Genomic DNA, 22,274 nt, shown 5'->3' on the forward strand with positions numbered 1-22,274 from the left:
TTCCAAAAGTGGAGCTTGGGCGTTTGAATTTTTAACAAGTGCCTCAGATGATTTTTATGACTGAGCACTTTCTCCCCTGGACATAGCAGAATGGGGTGGTGAATGGATTTTAGGATTTGAGGCACCTAAATAAGAAAAGGAAGAAAAAAAAAAAAAAGAAAAAAAAAAGAGGCTGGAGAAGTCAGAGTTATCTTAGTTCTTTAGTTGTTAGTTTTGTAACAGATTTCCCCCCAAAGATACCATATCTGATGCCAGCATTTCTTACAGAAAAACTGCAATAACTGAAACCAAAGCTCAGTAACTGCGTACAGGCAAATTAGCAATGTTAAATGTACATGAGTACTTTAAGCATGTCATCAGTGGTTTAGGGTCTGCCCTTCTACAATAAAGCTCTCCCTGATAGTAAACAAATGGGGCTGGAGTGCCAGCCTCTACTCAAGATGAGGTTCAGACCCCCTTCAGGACTGACTTCCAGCAGCTCAAAGATTAAGTGACTTGCCCATCTCTGATCTCTCACTCTCCCAGGCTAGCATGGACAACTGTCTTACTTACAACAGCATATTCCCCCTCGTTTAACCCAATACTTGGCAAAGCGGGTAAACAAGTAAACTTAGTACAGAGGAGGAAAGGAAGGGGAAGGGAGGGAATGGAGCACACATGGCGAAAGAAGAGAGAATGAGACCAGCGGGCCTGTGGCATTTGGGGCAGCCAGCATCCATCCTCCCACCTCAGTGTCCTCCCTTCTGAGTGGGACACTAATAATAGAAGCCAAAAAGGGTCCCCAAGGCTTCTACCAAATCTTTTCCCTTGCTTCCACAGTACAGCTAAGGGGCAAGCACACCTCCAGAGCTTGGCCAATCAAGGCTCCCTCTTGTTGAACACAGCCACTTGAACAAGGTATAGAGGGTTGAATAACTGGAGATCACTAATGCCATTAGCTGTGCTAGGTGAAAAGTAGAAACTCCTGCCATAGAGCCTTAGAACTATCTGGTTCCTACCTGCCCCAAGCCTGGCCCTAAGTCCACCCCAGGAGATGCCCTCATATCCTTGCCATAAATTCCCTATTTGCCTAACTTTGCCAGAATCAATTGCTGCTACTTGCATCAAAAACCCTGTTACGGGCCAGCCCCGTGGCGCACTCGGGAGAGTGCAGCGCTTGGGAGCACAGCGGAGCTCCCGCCGCGGGTTCGGATCCTATATAGGAATGGCCGGTGCACTCACTGGCTGAGCGCGGTGCTGGCGACACCACGCCAAGGGTTGCGATCCCCTTACCGGTCACAAACAAACAAACAAACAAAAAACCCTGTTACAAAAAGCAAGTGAACAGAGATAGGAAAAGAAAAGGGATTAGCAGTGCTTAGAAGAGTGGCCCAGAATCAGCAAATTCCTCATACCTGACAATTATCCCATCCAGAGATCAAAAAGAAGTGTTTCCTAAATACATATTTCAACTGTGGATTTATGAGAAGTATGTTTACAAACTAGAATATGGCTAAACATGCCCATCAGAGGTAATGAGACATTTAAGACCTTAGCTGGCTGGGAGATTGAGATAATATGTCGTAATATATTTACTTAAAGTACTTCCCATCTCCACTAGGGAACGGATGACATACAGCAGTAATTCTCAATCCAGGTTCTTTCATGAAACATTAATGAGTAGGTAGAATGGTGTTTCACAGGCCAGCTTTGCCAGTGGGGTTCACAAGGCACTAATTAAAAGGGGTACTACTAAACAGCTTTAAAGTAATCTTTGGCCCAGTTTAAGCACCACACTTTAGAACAACGAAACCACACTTAAAAATCACAGTTCCACCGGGGGGAGTGGGGGGGAATCAATGCTCAGAATGTATCTTTTTGTGAAAAACCTAGAACTCAAAAGAAAAATCCAGCTTAGTTTTGTGGATGAAAATAAAAAGACATAAGCATTTTAAAGTTCAATATTCTGACCAAACAATCACATTGGAAGGTCTGCATCCCAATCCATTCAAGCAGCAGTGCCCAAGTGGCACCATCTTTGTACATTTGGAGCTTTGTTCACTGCATACCTAAAATAAAATTTTACATACATTTTCTCACTTGGGTGTCATTACACCTTGGAGCTAAATGAAAGAATATGATTTTACTCTTTTGACGGGTGAAGAAAATAAATCCTGGATTAGGTAGCTTGCTACGGTCATAGAACAAGAAAACAGAAGACCAAGGGCTACAATTTGTGTCTTCTGACTTCTAGTCCCATCTGGCAAATATTCCATGCCTCCATACTGCCTCCCAACAGAAGCAACATGGGAAATGCCTGTGACCCCACAGGATATTCCCAGTTTGTCCTGAAGTTCTCAAAGAACCCTGTAAAACAAAACCAGCCTTTTATATTTTCAATTTCTGGTGCTCCTCAGCTTCTACAGTAAACTTAACTGCTGTCTTCTGGCTTAGAGACATTTAACTAGTCCTTCACAGTACTGAAAGTCCTGGGGGTAAGCTTCCACTCTGTTGGCTCTTCTTCATTCTGACATCACGGTGCCTGATGGGGAAATGCCATCAGACAAACGAATCCCTGCTCACCTAGTGCCACACTAGTTCTTCTAGAGGTTGGCTCTGGATCTGTGCTAAGGAAAGTACATGGTCTAGGCAGATCTGGGCCAGACTAATACACGACACAAGCAGAAACTCCTCATGCTACACACATTTAGGGTTAACCTCAAAAAACAAAAACAAAAGCAAGCAAATAAACCAAAACAAACAAAAAACCAAACCACCTGATTTCAGGACAAAGAAAGCCACCAGGGGAAGCAGGTATTTACCTCCCTAAACACTGCGCTCCACTGACCTCTGTGATATTAAAATACCTACACAGAAATCCTAGCATATTTAAGTATCCTAGATGGTCAGAAGTCCTTTAAGATTTAGATCTTTTTTGCCAAGAAAAGAAACAGTATTGGGACAGGGGAAAAAGGTGACATTTCCAGGTTTCTTACCCTCCAAGGCTGTAGAATTTCTGTTCTCCTCTCTACTTTTCATAGCCCCTTATCAGTAGGCATACTGCAGTTACCTCTAACTATTCAGTCAAAGGGAGAATAGGAAGCACACAATGTCTTAGAAAAGAAGATCTATACTGTACATGCCTTTGATTCTCTCTGATAAAAATGGTAATTTTATCTTACTTTTTAAGAATGAATGAATGCACACAAAACCACTTTTTTTTTGGTGGTTCCAGTTAGAGTTCTTTAGGATCCACAAAGGAAATGAAGCTGTTACTGTCATTTTGCCTAGGGCTAGCTCTCAGAGGGGGGAAAAAAAAATTAGTCATGAGATATATGCAGCTGATATTGTACATTTATTTAGCTCTTGTACCCAAGCCTCAGGACAGAGTTTCTGTGACAAGCCAGACTTGATAATTAATTACAATTAGGCACCTATCCCTTAAAAGGTGTAAATTCTTCCTTTCTCTGTGTATCTCTCCTTCAGTATCAACTGCTGGGATATTCAGCTAAGAGGCTGAAGATACAGTAAGATGGGATAAGACAGGGAGAATGAGGTTACAAGAATGCAGCAAATCCAAGCCAGAGGAGTTAAGAAAAGAATTTATCACTAATCAGAGCAAAATGGTGTAATGTGGACTGACTGGGTGCACTGATTTTTCCAAGTCACTGGATCTGGCAATTGGGCCACCACTGATCTTGTAGACAATGGTTTATATTGACGGGAGATGTTATTGAGAGTAGCGACAAAGGGAAGCGGGGGTTTCAAGTATGTTTAGGGGCACGCAGCGAGTGGCAGTGAGAAGGAGATTGCCCATGATAAAATGAGATCTAAACAGGCACACCCAAAGGGGCCAGGAGACAGGCTGAGAGGGAGAAAGAGGTTGGGAAGAGCTAAGGCAAAGTGTGGGGTTCAAGGTTTGCTTATTTGCCACAGGAAACAAGTACACATATCAAAGGGAAACTGGGGAAGGCAAACATTAGGAAGTCAACTGTGTGCACACTAATGTCAGTGGAGGAGATGGGGGAGCAGAGCCTTGTTATTAGCAGACTGGAGGCTCAAGTTACCAAAACAGTGGAGTGCAGCAAGACTGCTGCAAACTTCTCCCTACAAGCTGCAAAGGGCAAGCTGGAAGTACCTGTGGAATGGGAAGCAGGTACACGCTGTACCTGCCTATCCAGACTTCAGATCATTTTTAAGGACTGCAAATCTCCTTCCCTGGCATTTCATGCTGAAAACTTCCATGGTCGTCCTGATGTCCCATTTACATCAGTGAGATTTGATTATAGTTCATACACTTTGAGAGCATATCACACTTAGTAGATATCTAAGGTGTTTTTAACCCAGAGTTTTTCCTTTATTTGGTGTTTAGTTTGTATTTCCATATAGATTCTCCCAGAACAGTTTTTACAAAGGTATTTTTGAGTTGTAATAACTTGGAACACAGTGATCTTGCAACCTTCTCTCACTTAACATTCTACCATCAGCACTTTTTAATGTTGGTAAGCAATCTTGATAACTCATCGTTTCAATGCATTCATACAATTTCATCAAGCAGATGTATTACGCTTAATGACTTCACTACTGCTGGAAATGATTTTCAATTTTTCACTATAAAAAATAATGCCCCAAACTAACCCTTTTCTAGATCTCCACATTTCTGACAGTGACATTACTTCTGTCCTGGCAGGCTTCAAATCTCTTCTTCATTCTCAGGTATTTGCTTTTTGTTGCTACTATCAAATGGGTGGTTCTTTTTTCATGATTGATGGTATATATGAGTGCTTCTGATTTTATTTTTATTTTGCACCTAATCACTTTACTGAACTAACTCTAATAAGTTTTCAGTTATGTCCCTTAGGTTTACTAGATACATAACCATATAATCTATGATTAATGATAATTTTACTTTCTCCTCTACCAAATTTTGGTTCAAGTTTTATTGCACTGGTCAAAGCTTTGCCAGACACTCGAGTGCACTGACACAACGGGAGTCACCAGCAGAGACCAAAGAAAAGAAGAGGATGTCTCTCTCCGCAAAGCCCACTCCAGAATGATAGAAGAAGTATCTGTTCTATGATAATAGTGGGGGATCTGAACACACCTCTGTCAGCACTGGAAAGATCACCAAGGCGAAATATCAACAGAGTAACTGTTACTCTTTCAGAAGGAGAGAAGAAATCTCAAGGGTTATCAGAGGTGGGAGGGGGAGGGAGAGGGGGATGGGGAAAGATTAGATAAGGGGCATAAAGAATAAGTACAATTTGTAACAATATATATGCTAATAAAAAATATAAAAATAGCAGTGATAAAGAACATTCTAGCCTCGTGTTTAAGTTGTTTTGAATGATACTTGTTGATATGAGTTGAATGTGTGTCCCCTCCAAAGCTCATGGGGAAGACAAATCCCCAGTGTGGCAGATCTGGTCTGCTCCAATATTCTTTTATACAGGATAAAGTCTTAAATGCCAGGAATCATCAGAATTGGATAACCTGTATTAAACACTAGATTAAATCAAAGACATATTGATAGTATTTCACATCTTATTATAAAAGAGCTACAAATGTTTCTCATTTCACGGCTTTTTTTTAAATTGAAAATGCAACAAGCAGCTTTTTCTCTGTTTTGGAGGCCATGTAAAGATTCTCCTCCTTAGGTATGGCTAACACTGTATACTTTGTGGATACACTTAAACTATGAGTAAAAACTGTGCTATTTTTCTGCTCATTAAAAAAAAACACACCCTACCTTTTTAGTCTGATACCAAAATTTAACTCATCCGATTCCAGATGATACATATACTAGCCCATGTCAATAACAAGCCTGCTTAGCGTAAGAAAAGTGTGTATGGAAGATGTACAGGAAAGCCCAAGATACATACCCCCTCTGACTCTGAGGCACGCTGCCTAAATAGGTTAATGTGGGAGTGGGGGCTGGCACAGAATCGATATGACAGCCTGCAAATTCCCTTGGCAAGCACAGACATGAACAAATTTCTACAGCTTGCATCCCTCCAACGCTATTACGCCCACAGTCTTTTCATTTTTATTTATTAATGTGAAATTGATAACTACCTGGGCTACCTGGGTCCAACTTCTGGCTACACATTAACTAGTTCAGTGATCTTGGACAAGTTAGTTAATCACTCAGTGCTTCACTTTCCTCATCTGTGAGATGGGGAGAATAAAAAGATCACTTTCAGAGTTTCAGAATTAAGTGAGAGAGGTTGTGCAAAGCTCCCTGTAAATAGCCTGGCAGATAGTAAGCATCCAAGACATGTAGCCCCATGAAAATTATAGTGCATACTCTAATGTTATTGGCTTCTATCAAGTGCTGACTATAAGATCATTAATTAGCAAAGTCTCATCTTTTTTTAGAAGCTTGACATCCATTAATAAATGGCTTGTCATTCACAGGACCAGTCATTATCAACTAAGGAACAGCCAAGTATGCATTCATTAACACATAAAACCTGGGTCATTTTGACATTGCTAAATCACTCAGACAATCACCATCAAAGGCTGAAAAAGTCCAGTTTGTACTCAATACTTCAGGCAAAGAAATCATCATGTCCTTGGGGACAGTTTTCCAAGAGATGCACAGGAAGTTCATTAGTTCATTTGCCTCCCTGGTGCTGCCTGTCTGTTATAGGTTAGGCAGCTGCCTGTGACTCTCCACTCCCAGGCTCAATCCCTCTCAGCTCAGCCTACTGCTGGATCATCAAGGTTATCTGTGGCAGAGAGGAGGCATGGCGATCTGAATTCAGATCTCCAGAGAACACTGGTTATATGGTACAAGAACTGTAAGACACAGGAGGAGCTAAGACACAGGCTTTTGAAAGCTGGCCTGGAAAACTACCCAGAGTGCATTTAACTTTTTTTTTTCTTTTTAATGGGAAATGTACTCTGGGATTCTAAAGAAGCTCAAATAAATCTGTGGAATAGTGAGCATATTAGAAACTGTACACATATTCTTACATGCTAAGTAATATACAGTATTATTATAAATAAGAGTCCAAGAACTTGAGAAACAATATTTGAGAAACAACAGCCCCCACCTAAGCAAACATAATCAAATAAAAAATATATAAATAACAAGTCCCAGGCACTCCAAGGAGGGAAAAACATCCATGGGACATGGCACTTAGGGCCTCCTTCATTAATGAAATAAGACTTCAGCTTGGCCTTCGAAATACTTTGTCTTTCTTCAAAAGAATATGAAAGCTTTACGTTTGACAGAGCAGAAAATTCCCCCTTCCATCCCCTTACTTCTATAAAATATAAGAATGTTCTTATATTTATAATTCAGCTTTTGAGTGCTGTTGTGTTAAAATCAATAAGCAATCTAAGACCCGCGTTCAGTTTTCAAGACCTGATATTTGCTCAAAATATAGTATTTTCTTTCCTTTGAAAAAAAAGAATATTAGGCAATTTTTTCCTTTATATACTTTCTCTATAGGCTTTCATTTTTCTTTGGTAAAAATTTCAATTTTGTTTCTAATATTTTCATTTCAAATAGCTGGTCTACTGGTGTCACTATAAAACATAAACACTATTCAAAACAGTTACCTGATTTTCTCTGGGACTACACATGCTTTTGTCTTGTTTTCATGAATCATTTGACAAAAAGTGGTTGAACCAACAGGTATACTCACAATCCTATGGCAGAAAACACAGGAAGATACCAGGAAGGAAAAGCTACACTTACTGACATCTAGAGATTGGTGCTGCCACTAAGGCTGCCTTATCTTTAATTATAAGCCAAAAATTACCTTTGTCTGCTCGCTGTCCGGGTCTTCAAGCCAAGCATAAGGGTCACAAATTTTATGTCCATGATAATCTTGAACCTGCAAAAGACAAAATAAGGTATTAGATAATTAGTGTCTAACCCCAATTAAAATTAGTATTTTCTGAATGTGATGGAGAAACAGGAAAGAGACAGACAAAAATACTAACTGGCTCACTGGCAACGTGTTTGCCCAAATTACCACATGAGCCAAAGTTGGCAGGTCCTCAAAGGTGTCAAAGGACCCTTCATGAAAAGAATGTTTTAGCTGGAGAGGAAAAAAAGATGAAAGGTCAGAATAGGAAACTGCTCTGTCTGTACAACACAAAACAAAGACCTGCCACTGTGCTAAAGAAACTTGGAAACGTGTCGTCAGCAGCAAAGCCCAGAATGACACAATGCAGCGGGCATGCACGAAGGGCATGTCTAGGAGGAAAGCACCCACACATGCTCACTTTCCTGTATTTGCTAAGCTTACCAATGACTAGGAAATCTCCTACAATACAGCATGTGATCAGTTTTGCTTTTAAGTCTGAACTGCCAAAAAGTAAGTTACTAATATGTAGCATAATGATTCTTATTGACACCAGCTAAAAAAGCTGACTTAAATGCAATAAAAGAACATTTCTAAACTAAAGCATTTCTTCCTTTTTATTTATTGTTATGAAATGCTTTCTTTCACTGTTTACAAAAAGGCAGAAAAACATCACCCATTCAGACTACCCTGATATTTGAAGAAATAAAATTGCTTAATGTAAGCAGAGCCTGGCTGAGGGGAAACCTTCTGGAGCTCCCATGTGGGGAGCTCCTGAGAAGCACTCTGGCCTCAGAGGCTGGTTGAGGGAGTTCCAAGGAGCAAGGGGGACCAATTTTTCACCACTCTCAGGTGACTATGCCTACAAAAATTATCCCAAAGCAAAATCGTTACAAAACTTCTCCAACTCATACTGTCAAGATTAACCGAATTAACTGAAACCACATTGACAATGTCTTTCCAATCAAGTTTCTGAACAACTCTAACACACTGTTTAAGGCTTTCTGTATAAGGTTGTCGGGAAGACTACCTCTATCTCACATCAATTTTTAATCTGTAGTCTTCTTGCTTTGCTCTACTAATACCAGAAGGTAAGGGCCATTCCCTAAGGAAAGCAAACGCACTCCTAGAAAATGAACATGTGAATACTGTTTCTAGTGCTTGTCAAAGTTCCAGTGTGGCTGTTGGCCAGGTGAGAACAATCTCTCTGGGCCTACAACACCAGGCTTTCTGCATCTGTCTCTGTCTGATGCCAGGTGAGAAAACTGGGGAAATGCAGAATTGGATAAGGTAGAACTGTCTGGAACTATTCTCATTCAATAATTAACTGACAAGAGCAAGGGACATAAAGCCAGAATAAAACCTCTCCTGATGGGTCTTCATAAAATAACCAATCTTCAATCCTTACCTCTCTTACTTTTAGCTGATTGTCACCACTGAATGAAAGCTTTTTATCTTTTCATCTGCAAGTCTCTCACATTTTACACACCTTTAGTGGTTATAAAATATGCTTAAAATAACAACCTTTTTTTCCCCTGGCAATAAGAAATCAGAAAGACTTAAAGTTGTAAAAGATCTTCTAATCCAACATTTTTAGAAGCAATGGCAGGCACAGTATTGGGTAACATGCCCAGGGCCATACCAAGTTCAAAACCAGACCTGAGACTAAAACAATCAGCAAACCCACTTTTCCCAAATACGGTGTATTCCTTGGAAGGGACAGACCACACATTTTTAAAATGCTCCTGGATTATGACATAAAACTCAGGCACAGCCAGAGATTTAATTTTTCATAAGGAAGGGAAAAAAACTAACTAGAACTCATGTTAACTTTTATGACCAAGTGAAGGTGTTGCCAAGTGCTACACCCAAGTGACAAACATTTATTGAATATCCACAACCTTGTAAGAGGGTTGCTGATATTCCTATGCTACAGATTACAAAATGCAGTTCAGAGAAGTTTAAAAGGATAAAGGCCAACTGATTTACTGTTTACTCAGAGGTTACCGTGAGTTAAACACTGTGCCATGAACTTTATCCACATTAACTCATCTTATTCTCACTCTAAGGTATTATTAACTCATTTTCCAGATAAGGAAACTGAAATTGGAAAGATAAAGCAACTGACAAAGATCTGAGGGTTAATGAGCGATATGGCTGTTATCCACCTGTAGCTAATCCCAAAGCCTGTTGACTTAACTTCCTGTAGGATCACTCACCTAATGAGCCGGGGCCAGGAATAAAATGGCAGTCACACAGCTGGACTCTGATTCAGAACCCAGTGCACTGTACACAAAGCTGCCTCTTGAATGGTGTTTACCATTGAGGAAGACCTATATTCCCTGACATTGCACTCCACCTAAAGTAGACTGAGGTCAGTTATTGAGCAGATATTTTTAAACAGAACAAGAAATTGATTTTCTCTAGGACAATTCCACAGTGAATCCCAAGAACTATAAACCGTCCTCCCACCAATTTTTTCTTTTATAAGGCCATACTGTACAAACTGGAGTGGTCTCACAGCCACATCCCTTGAATTCAAGTTATACAGTATCTAATTCTTCTATCTACATTTGCAAAACATTCCTCATCTCCCCAAGAGGTTTTAAAAATAGGGCCCTGATAAGGCACTGAACTACTCAACACTGTTCGATATTTTGCTTGTACTGTTCAACAGTTCACCCACTGCCTTCAGATCCCACAGACTTGTACACACAGTAGGCAGGACCCATGAAACCTGGTCCCATCCAAGCTTACCCATCCATGGGTAGCTTCGTCACAATGGCCTTCCTGCCATCCTGCAAACAAAATTCCACACCGTCCGGGCCTGCACAACTATGGCTTTATTTTAGTCACACGGTCAGGAATATCCTTTCTTCCTTACTCAGCTGGCCAACTCCCAGGTTCAATTCACATAGTACTTCCTCCCATTTTAGTCACACGGTCAGGAATATCCTTTCTTCCTTACTCAGCTGGCCAACTCCCAGGTTCAATTCACATAGTACTTCCTCCTCTAGATGGCAGTTAGTCTCATCTTCTTTTGTGTTCTCCTCTCATCCTCGCATTCTTCTGGCAGGGGTGAGTCCACTGCAACAAGTCTGAAATCCCTGACAGCAGCCCTCTCGATGGCATTGCACAGGAAGTGTTATGGCTTCCAAATTTCTGCCTAAGGAGGCAGAAATTCACCAAAAGGGTTTCATGCTGTAACCCCACAGTTCAGCAGGAGACTGGTAAGCATGTGGCTGAGAGATGCTCAAGTGAGAGAGACAGAGAGCTACAGCAATCCCCAGCATATGCTGGATAGAAACAAATCCATCCTAGAAATCAAAGACCACAATTTGAGCAAATGCGTAAGTCAAGCCTAAGGCTTAGTAACCAGAACCCTGATGCAAGAAAAAGACATCCCATGTAGGCTATCAAGGCTGGAATAAGTACACTGTGGGAGCAACAGAAAAGGTCCAGGTTGGACCAGAACTACATTCCCTCAGCCACAAGGCTCAGTTGTTATCATGACTTCTTTGGCGAAAAGGAACTGAAGGATGTTAAAATCTACAGTATACCTTTCTGAATTGATTGTTCATAATCTTTTAGATGTCTTCATAAAATCCCTACTTAACTTATTCAGAACTGTTAAACACAGATAAATGAACTGCAGGATTTTAGTACCCAGAGTGGGAAAAAACTAAGCAAGAAGCAATCCCCCAATCTAAAACAGCACTTATCACACCACAGAATGTGTATTTCTTTATATTTTTATCTATCCTGAAAACTCAAAAATCCTCAAGAACCAGAACCAAGATAGTCACGTTGTCCAATTACTAAAATCGGGCACACTGCAGAGCTACACTGAATAAAAGAATAAAAGAATTCAGAGCTACACTGAATAAACAGTCATGTGAACAAAATGAAGCAACTTTCTTACTGTAGAAGCAAGTATGGTCAGCCCTCGTATTTCATATATAAGAAAAAAGGCTTATGGCAGGTAAGAGATCTGCCAAAAGTCATCCAGCTGGTGAGTGACAAAGCCAGAACTAGCACTGAGGTCTTCTTACTTAGTCTGTCCTTTTCCATCCTACACACAATTAGGAAACAAGTTTGAACCACAGGAATAGAGCTTCTTGGGCTGTTAGGGTAAATTTAATAAGCAAGCAGCTGAATAGTCTGAGAAAACATTGTTACCAGATGGCTACTAGTCAAAGACAGCAGTGAATGCATCAGTGAGACTTGGAAGTCTTAATTTAAAACAATGTATCCTTTACCCTAAAGCCTCAGCAACAATGTGAGATGTGCTTTCAAGTCCAGGGTTTCTAGCATAAACTGGGTCAACGTAAAGAGAAGAAGAAAAAAAAGTAGAACTGTAGTATACAAAAACATTTTTATTCTGATTCTATTTTAAGTGATCTGAGAAATTTGGCTATTACTAAGAGATCATGGCCACAACATTTGGATCAATTCCGTTCTTAAAATGCCAAATTAATTTATACACAAAAAAGGTGTTTGCCCAGAATTCCACTCACTGGATCTCAACAGTTGCCTTGAGTTCACCTACAGCTTAGGCAAACGGTGGTTAACTCCTCCACTAGGCAGGCAACACTTACTCATTCTGGAAAAGGCCATCCGTTCTCCCTTCTAGGGCCTCCTCTCAACTCCTTTCCTTGTTTAAGAAAACTTGCATCAGCAGGCCACACTACGGGGTCACTGCTCCGCCTTCCCCATGACTGTGTCTTGGTCTCTGGACCACCAACAACCAACGCCAGCACCCGGCCTGGGGAGGGGTAGGCGCTCAAGACATGTTTTAAAATCGAATGAATGAGCCTCAACTCTAGGGGCCTTAAAATTGTAAGTTTTAAAAGTTTGCTTTTGTTTTAAAATTTTACATCATCACACACACAAGCGTACGCTTTCCCCTACCCCCAAATTTAAGCCAGAGGCTTCTCCAGTCAAAAAGCAGTGAGTGACACTTCTGTCTTCCCACTCCCTTAAGGTGCCCATTTCTACCTGGGAATGTCTGCCCTTGACCCCATTGATTTTACGGAGCGGTCAAGCGGCGCCCACCACGGGCTCCGCCGCCCGCAGACGGAGGGTGACCGCCAGCAGGGCCCCGCGCTCGGGAGGAGCCCCGCGCCCCCAGCCCGTTTGTCGCAAACAAAGGCTGAGGGGGAGGGGAGGGACGCAGGGGGCGAGGGACTACGGGGAGCCGCGGGCGGCGGCCGGAGCCCGGGAGCGCGGGCAAGGGTACTCACGGCGGTCTCGTCGCGGTACACGTCGGGGTACTGGAAGGACAGCATGGTCGGGGCGGGCAGCGGGCAGCCTGGGGGCGCGGGCTCCGGCAGCGGACACGAGGGGACCGGGCTGGCCGCGGGGCGAGGCCGAGGAGCGGGCAGCGGCCGAGCGGGCGGCGGCGGCAGGCGGACGGCTCTCGGCCAGGGCTCGCACGACCGGACCGGCGGCGCGGCGGCGAGGACGTGCGGGAAGCAGGAAGCAGCTGTCGGCAAGGCCCGGAGCCCCTCCCTGGCGGGCGGGCCCAGCGGCGGCAAGAGGGAGCGGGCGGCGCCGTGCGTGCGCCAGGCCGGGCGCACAGCTCCCTCTGCAGGAGCGCCGGCCGCGCCTGTGCCCGCGCTGCCCGGGCGCACGGAGGAGCACGCCGGCTACGCGGCGCGCCCACCCCGGCCACCGGCCCGGACTCCGCGCGCCGCTTCGCCAGCGCCGCGCTCGCGAGGCTCGCTCTAGGAGAGTGAAGCCCAGGGCGTGCTTATTCATCGAGTCCCCATCTCCTCCAGCCTTGCTGTTCCCGGGCTGGGCAGGGCGGCGAAAGGAGACCTTCCCTCTCCGCAGCCTCGGGAGCGAGGGTTTGAAGTGGCCTAATTCCCACTGTCTGCGGCTGTGGACTTGGAGGGGAGGAAAAGGATCCTGATGAGAATGAAGGAGACATATCTCCCTTCACCCTTGCACCCCTGGTGGACGCTGGGTGGTTTGGCATCCGTGTTATGTAGGTGCTTTGAGGTGTTCATAGGGAGCGAGATTTACCGAGTGAGAGGGGACCAAGGTGGGAGGGCTGGAAATCACCTAGGGTCTTTCATTCATCCTGCTGGCTCCTTTCTTTCCCTCCTGCTTACATGTTTGTTTATTGAGCACTCGTGTTATCTCTACTGGTAGAAAAGATCAGACAAGATGGTTGACCTCAAACCCTTGAAAATGTAATAGTTACATTTCTTCATCCTTGGGCTAGTGATGATATGAGTTCTGGTCTTGTTTCCTGGACCACCTGGAAAGGTTTTATAGTCCCAATCATCAGAGCTGTTGTGCGTGCCCAGTGTGTTTTGTATCCCTGGCTTAAAAGTCTTGGGAGAGGGCATGCATGTGGCCAGAAAGTCCTGAATTTCAAGTAGACATGGTAACTCTTGTAAACGTGCGTCTTCTATCTCTTTTGTTATCTTCCCAATTCCATGTCTTGCCCTTCCTTACTTCAGCGTTTGTTCATGGTGGGATATTGGATAAATCTTTTTTTTGCGTCTTTTCCTGGACTCCCCTTCTTTGGGCAATCTGAAAATCCTCAGTTCTGGAAGAACTCACACTGTCGATGCTAAACTTAGTGCAAACACGGTTGAGCGTGCTGCAGCCCAATATTCCTGATCCTGGTCACCACCCCTGCCTTACCTGGCTGTCACCTGACCCAGGGACTGGCAGGCATTGCCTCCTTCCTCTGCCACTTGGCCCAGCAGATCCCCTAAAAGTAAATAATAATAATAATAATAATAATTAGCAGTATTAAAGGAATTTGTCTGAAGTCATACACCTAAGACAGCCAAGATCAAACTCATCAATTGACTGCAGTCAACCTTATCCATAAAAAACGAAGAATTGAGAGGTTTTTTTTTTGTTTTTTTTTTTTTACGAAGGAATCATTTAATCTTCCTAAGATAAGAACTAATATCCCAGTTTTACAGTTGAGGTAAACTGGGGCTGACTTTTGCCCAGGTCTTCACAGAGTAAAAAATAGTTAAAGATAAAGAAAGGCTTCAAACCCACATCTCTCTGATACTGTAGTGGGGAACCCTGAGCATTTTCTGATTGTTAAACTTGCCCCCTTCCACTGGAGAAACTGTTTTAGAAATTTTATGCTTGGCTGTCTTAATCGTGAACTTGAGCTTCTGTAACCTAGCTTGCTTCCCAGCACCCATGGAAATTAGGCTCCAGAACTGACCAATGAGCTATGTCTCATAGCCAACCAATCCAGACTAACAGACTTGCATCCCTCATTTGCATAAGAGGACCTAAATGAGAACTTGGGTGGGAAGTTTTTGGCTATATAAGGCAGGCCTTTTCCCTCATTCAGAGAGACATGAGTGTAATGCTCCTGCTCTCCTTGCTTGCAAGCAATGAAGCACTGTAACATCAGAGCTGTAACACGAAAAGGAGCTGTCAACTATTAAAAGGGCTATAAAACCAACGTTGGTCTTGGATTCCTCTGTGCTAGTGTCTCACAACAATACCAAGGCTCATTCTTAACCACTCTGATGGTCTTTCTACTCATAAGTAAGAAGGGGTACTCTGTAGTCTATAAAGGCACTCATTAGTAGAGGGAACTTCCCCAGGACTTCAATTTAGCAGGACTTAAGGTAGAAAATATGGGAATTGTGGTGTTCAAAGGACAAATCAAACCCACAGGTATCATCCTCTGTTCCCTTCTAGTCAGCCATCCTGGTGCCCAGCTCCTCTGGGCCCTGAAAACTAAAAGTTTGTATGTGGCACTTGATATATGTTGTATCCTTTAATCCTTATAACAAAGCCCATTTTACAGATGAGGAAAAGGAATCTCAGCAGCTTTAAAGGAATTTGTCCAAAGTCATCACACAGCTAAGACAGAGCCAAGATTCAAATTCATCAGTTGGCTGCAAAGTCAACCTTGTCCATAAAAAATGAAGAGAAAGGAAGTATTTGAACCATCTCAGAAATGGAAGTGCTACCTCCAGAAAAAATCCAAAGCACTTTTTGACCTCTGTCACTACAGATGGTTTTGGGGAGAATTACAGAATTAATGAGAATTCTGAATTACAGAATTACTGATAAATAATGCTTTAACCTAGAACAATTCATTTCCAGAACCCTAGGCTCTTGAGGGGATTGGGGTAAGCAGAGACATGAAAGGACCTCCAGGACAGCCTTCAGCCTCTCCTCTATTGCCTGACCTCAAACTTTGTACCCCACTCAGTTAAGCAGAGTCATCCTCTTAAGGAGGCAGGCTAATGATCATTTACTGCTACTTGGCTGTCTCAACCGCACCCCAAGTTGCTTATCAAAGCAACTCCCAAGGACTGGCCCGTGGCTCACTCGGGAGAGTGTGGTGCTGATAACACCAAGGCCATGGGTTTCGATCCCTATATATGGATGGCTGGTTCGCTCACTGGCTGAGCGGGGTGCTGACAGCGCCAAGTCAAGGGTTAAGATCCCCTTACCGGTCATCTTTAAAAAAAAAAGCAACTCCCACCATATAAAGTAGTCTCCAAGAGAAGATTTCTGGTAAATGTGCAAGGATGCTCAGCCAAGGGGATAAGTTGGGACTGAAATCCATCTCACTTTCCACTTACTACACTGTAGATGGGTGCTGGCTGTACTCACCTGGAAGAAGGGGTGTCTTTATGTTTTCAAGGGACTGTATCTGCCCAGGGAAAGGATATTTCTGTAATTCCCACAAGGGTGCCTTCTTTTAGCACCCCTTAGAGACTGATGCCTTGAGTGCTGACTGTATGATCCAACCTTTAGTTTGACTCTGGTTTCCAGGTAGCTAGCTCACCTACTAATTGGCAGAGTGCAGTCATTTCAGTCTTCTTTCTCCCTAAGATTTTTGTTACTTTTTCCACTGTGACTTTTAATGAAAATTCTTACTTATTCTTGTATTATGAATTCTTGTATTATGTATTCTTTTTATGTATTATGTAATCTCTGCAAGGTATCATGAAGTGTGAAATAGCACCTAGGATAAAAGAAAGGTTCTCTTTCAGGCCCTACCACTAACTGGTTCCTTAACTTTGAATGAGTCCATTATATCATCAATATTTTTATCTATAAATTGAGACAATTGGGTCAGGTGGTTTCAAAGAAGTCTAAGATTCTTTGATTCTAAGTGAGAAATAAAGTGAAAAGATGTAGGAACCTCAAAACTAACTATTAATTAAGAATGGAGTGCTGTGCATACCTCAGGGACAGATGAAAGTGAGATTGGGTGGTTTTCTTCTGTCTGCAAACCATTCACAAGGGCAGATTTGGCTCTAGAGACTATTGCTGGGCCTGTAGACCATACTAAATTTATAAATCTGACCTTTTCAGGAACTGTCATTGTTTCTTTTTAATATCCTTTTCTCGATATAGGCATATGGACAAAAGGGCATGTGAGATGTCTGGAATTACAGCTGTGAAATCTAATTGTCCACTTCATTCCTCCCCTTCTCAATGTAATGCCTGGCTAAATTAAGTACTGGATTGAGAACATAGGGCTGAATTCAATCCAGATAAAAAATGTGGGCAGAGAAAGTAAATCAAGAATGAATCTGGAAGGCCGAGCCCGTGGCACACTTGGGAGAGTGCGGCGCAGGGAGTGCGGCGACGCTCCTGCCGCGGGTTCGGATCCTATATAGGAATGGCCGGTGCACTCACTGGCTGAGTGCCGGTCACGAAAAAGACAAAAAAAAAAAAAGAATGAATCTGGAGTATTTTTCTACTACAGTTCATGGTACTTATTCTTACCATTTCTTTCTTTCTTTTTATAAAGATGACCAGTAAGGGGATCTTAACCTTTGACTTGGTGTTTTCAGCACCATGCTCTCCCAAGCGAGCCACGGGCCGGCCTTATTCTTACCATTTCTAATTAAGTTCCTAAGACAGGAGTGTTTTTAAGAGAGAGGAATCCTTTTATCTATGCTCTTATTAGGAGAAAAATTAGGTGTGGCCCCCACATGAAAAATGAACTTGTTTACTTAAGTAGAGAATGATGAAATGATCAATTCACCTGCTGTCTTAAATTAAGGACTGAGAACTTAAAACTATTCAGTAAATACAATATGTAATAGAAAAATGTGTCAGTTCAAAATGGTTGGAGAGGTAGGAGATTAGGAAAGAACAGAGAGGGAAAGAAAATGAGATAGACAAAACAAGATGGAGACACAGCATCACAGATTTCCTAATACCAAGAAAGGTAAAAATAAGCACAAAAAGATAGTATGGACACGAATAATAGACACATGAAAATAGGCAGAAAATCAGGATTGGACTCAGTCATTCATCAAGCAACACTTCATATTATGGTTTTAGAAATATTCATGTTACAAATTTAAATTTTATTGGAATTTTTACAACTTTAGGATAATTAATGGTGTGAACTCTTGATGTTTTCTAATTAATTTAAACTAAGCATTATATCTGACCTACATGCTTGAGGCTTCACCACGTTCAGTGATATGAGTAAATTAGTGCTTCTAAGTTCATGTATTGGAACTTAATCCCCACTGTGACAGTGTTAAGAGGGAAATCCTACTATGGAGAAGGTGGGTCCTTTAAGAGGTGATTAGATTGTGAGGACCATGCCCTAGTAAATGGATTAATCCATTAACAGTTTAATAGTAGTCATGAGTATGGTTATGACGGCTGTAAGAAACCAAATGCCCCAAGGGATCACACCGAGGAATGTAAGAACCCAAATGCCCCAAGGGATCACACCCTGATCACATAAGTCCTTCTCGGCCACACCCCATCATGGCGCTGGTTGCCCTCTAAGAAGGGATTGTATTTTAAGCCAATCAGCCTTCCCTAGAAGCCCTATATATATGTGTGTGTGCTGCCTAATAAACGAGCTCTCTCCGGTGGATCGTCAACTGGTGTCGACTCGTCCTTTCATTTGGTGCCGAAACCCAGGGATGGAGCTTCTCTCGAGCTGTAACACTTTTCAGATCACAGTGGCAGCACCTCTCAAGTCGCCCCTCAGGAACTCCGTCCTGCCAGGACCAGCCTCCCTTCCACCGCTCACCATTGACGGTCCACCCTTGTCCATTGTTTTCGGCGCTGGCTTCTTCCACTCACCACCGGCTCATCATTAGGTAAGCCCCCTTTTCTAAAGGGCACCGGCCCTTTTCAGGCTACCACAGGGAGTCTAGATCGTCCGGTAGCCCCTAACACCCATACCCACCCCACCACGGTCTTCACGACCACCATAAATTCCCAAACTATAACAGGTTCCAAAGCCCCGGTAAACTTTTACTTTCATTTTTGGAGGTTAAAAGTCCCATTCTGTTCTCTCCTTCTCTCTTTCACCCTCTTGTCCACACTCTCTTCTAATCTCTGTCCGATTTCCGTCTCTCTCCACTTCCCAGGTCCGGGACCCGACCAGAAATTCCTAGCGCTAGGTTCCTTCAGGCACCGGGCTTTTGCCCTAGAGAAGTGGAGGTCTGGGTGACGACCCACACCTCCCTTCTCTCCTCCTGGTTCGTACCTGAACCTGCCGGGACTGACGTGACCTACTGGGGACGCCCTCTAGGATCCCGCTTTTCCCAACCGGCCGAAGGATCTGTCTTATCACTAATCTCTGTCCAATTTCTGTCTAAAATTCCCATTAAGAGACCAGAATGGGCGCTTCCTCCTCCTCCCTACAGGACTCTCCACTTCAATGCCTTCTGAAAAACCTCACCAATCTTTCCCTCAGGCCAGATATTAAGCCCAAACTCCTTACCAAATTCTGCACACAAGATTGGCCTTATTATCCTTTAGATAATCAAAACACATGGCCCCCTGAGGGAACACTAGATCCTAACATTCTACAAGACCTCTTTAACTACTGCCAGCACCTAAAAAAATGGAAGGAGATCCCCTACATCGAGGCTTTTCACCTCTTGGCTCAGAACCCCGCCCTCTGCTCCTCCGGTGCTCCCTCTCAAGTCCTTTTAGCCTGTAAACCCTCTTCACAGTCACCCCTCTATTCTTCCACCTTCGACCCTGCTGATGAACCCCCACCCTACCGACCTCCTCCTCCCCAAGTGCCTCCGGCATCCGCTCCTCCTCCCCCGTCAGCCGTGTCACCTTCTGCACCTCCTGCGCCATCCACTCCTCCGTCTTTACCCTCCCCTACTCCTGACCCACTAAGCCCCCCTTTCACCCGTTCCCGAGGACCTCCCCCCACCCCTTTAACAATCGCCCCACTATGTGAGGTAGCTGGGCCTGAAGGAGTAGTTAGGGTCCATGTTCCCTTTTCCCTAGCTGACCTTACAGAATTAGAAAAAAGAGGCTCTTTCTCTACTGACCCTACCACCTACATTAAAGAATTCCAATGGATCCTGCAGGCCTACAGCCTCACACATCATGACATCTTCATGCTCCTAGCCAATACTCTCCTCCCTGAGGAACGCTGCAGGGTCTGGGATACAGCCCAAACCCATGCCACTGACACCCATCGTACCAATCCGAATCACCCGCCAGGCCCCCAAGAAGTCCCAGAACAGGAACCTAATTGGGATTATAACACAGCCCAGGTAATCCAGGCTCGAGACCGTTTTGCCTCTTGCTTAATAATTGGCCTCAAAAAATCGGCTCGCAAGGTCATCAATTTCCAAAAAATTCAAGAAATTGTCCAAAAAAAGGAGGAAACTCCCTCCGAGTTCCTCAATAGATTAACTCAGGCCTTTCAACAATACACTAACTTAGACCCCAACTCAGAAGACGGCCGGCATGTCCTTATGACCTATTTCCTGGCCCAATCCTACCCCGACATTAAAACTAAACTTAAAAAATTAGAGCAGGGTCCTGCAACCCCTCAGACCAAAATCCTGTCAGTGGCCTTCAAGGTTTTTCATAATCGGGAGGAGGAAAAAGAACGTCGAAAACAAAAGGCCGACCACTCCAACTTCCAGATGTTGGCCCAGCTTATCAAACCCCCTGGGCGCCCTCCCACAGCCTCCACCTCTAAGCCTCCACCTGGAGCCTACTTTAAATGTGGAAAGGAAGGGCATTGGGCAAAGGCTTGCCCCACCCCCAGGCCACCCACTACTCCTTGTCCAAAATGCAAAAAGAAGGGACATTGGGGATCTGATTGCCCCCTTGCCTGAAGGGGTGAGGGACCAACTGCCCCACAGTCCCCCGAACCGTGGACACCACCTATGGTGGGCCTCGCTGAGGAGGACCAACGGAGCCTTGGGCCCTTCCCGACCATCTCTATTACAAAGCAGGAGCCCAGGGTATCCGTGGTTGTGGACGGCCACCCAATATCTTTCCTCCTGGACAGTGGAGCCACCTTTTTGGTCTTAAGGGAATATAAAGGCCCCTCCACCTCCAACAGCTCTCCTATAGTCGGGGTAGGAGGTAAACAAATCTTTCCCCAAAAAACCCCTCTTTTAACCTGCTGCCTTCAAGGCACTCAATCCGTTTTTTCCCATTCCTTTCTAGTCATGCCACAATGCCCCGTCCCCTTGTTTGGTCGGGACATTCTATCACGGCTTCAAGTCTCCATTACTTTGCCCCTGTCCTCTTCCTCTTCCCCCGTTTCCTTCCTCCTAGCGCTAGTTCAAGCCCAAGATCCTACTAATTCCACCCCTCCAAAGAAGTCCTTACCCATGCTAACGCACCCTGTTAACCCCACAGTTTGGGACACTGCCAGCCCCGCTCTGGCCCAGTGTTCCCCTGTACACATAAAACTAAAAGACCCCTCCAAATATATTTGTCAGGCTCAGTATCCATTAACCACAACAGCCCTCCTCGATTTAAGCCCCATCATTCAGGACCTATTAAAAAAGGGGTATCTCCATCCCACTCGCTCCCCTTTCAATACTCCCATACTCACTGTAATCATTTCTCGGTTCTGGACTTAAAAGATGCCTTCTTTTCCATACCCCTGGAAACTGATACTCAAGACATTTTTGCCTTCACATGGACTGACCCCCACTCCCGTCACTACAGGCCCTTCTAACAGCCCCTGCACTTCGTCTTCCTGATCTAACTAAACCCTTTTTCCTCTATGTTCATGAAAATATGGGACAAGCTCTGGGCGTTCTAGGACAGAATTACGGCCCCTCCTTTGCCCCCGTAGCATACTTATCAAAACAATTAGACCCCACTGTACAAGGCTGGGCACCCTGTTTAAGAGCCCTGGCAGCGGGGCAGTTACTGCATAAGGAGGCATCCAAATTAACATTTGGGGCACCTCTCACCATTCTCTCACCACATCACCTCAAAGACCTCCTTACCTATAAGGCTCTCCAATCCCTCCCACCTTCCAGAATCCTAACCCTCCTATCCTCGTTTATACCTTACTGCTCTTCCATCACTGAGGGACCCCTATCTCATGCTGATCTCACATGATTCACGGATGGGTCCTCATTCAGGGAAGGAAACACTCATTACGCAGGGTATGCCATAGTCTCCCTTGATTCGGTTATAGAGGCCCAACCTTTACCCAAGGGTACTACCAACCAGCAGGCTGAACTTATCGCCGCCACG

At 44.0% G+C, this 22,274-nt stretch overlaps 1 protein-coding gene across 1 annotated transcript in view; it reads right to left on the reverse strand.

Moving 5' to 3' along the window:
• Positions 1-13,268, reverse strand: part of PREP (prolyl endopeptidase) — a 128,047-nt gene extending 114,779 nt beyond the window's left edge. Inside the window, exons 1-2 of the mRNA XM_063096950.1 lie at positions 13,043-13,268; positions 7,752-7,826 (exon numbers count right to left, since the gene is read on the reverse strand). Coding sequence (XP_062953020.1) covers positions 7,752-7,826; positions 13,043-13,087 — 120 coding nt within the window. The 5' untranslated portion in view covers positions 13,088-13,268. The remainder of the gene's footprint in view (positions 1-7,751; positions 7,827-13,042) is intronic.
• Between the last annotated feature and the right edge of the window lie 9,006 nt (positions 13,269-22,274).

The sequence above is a fragment of the Cynocephalus volans genome, chromosome 5 (genome assembly GCF_027409185.1).
Source record: "Cynocephalus volans isolate mCynVol1 chromosome 5, mCynVol1.pri, whole genome shotgun sequence".
Classification (NCBI taxonomy): domain Eukaryota; kingdom Metazoa; phylum Chordata; class Mammalia; order Dermoptera; family Cynocephalidae; genus Cynocephalus; species Cynocephalus volans.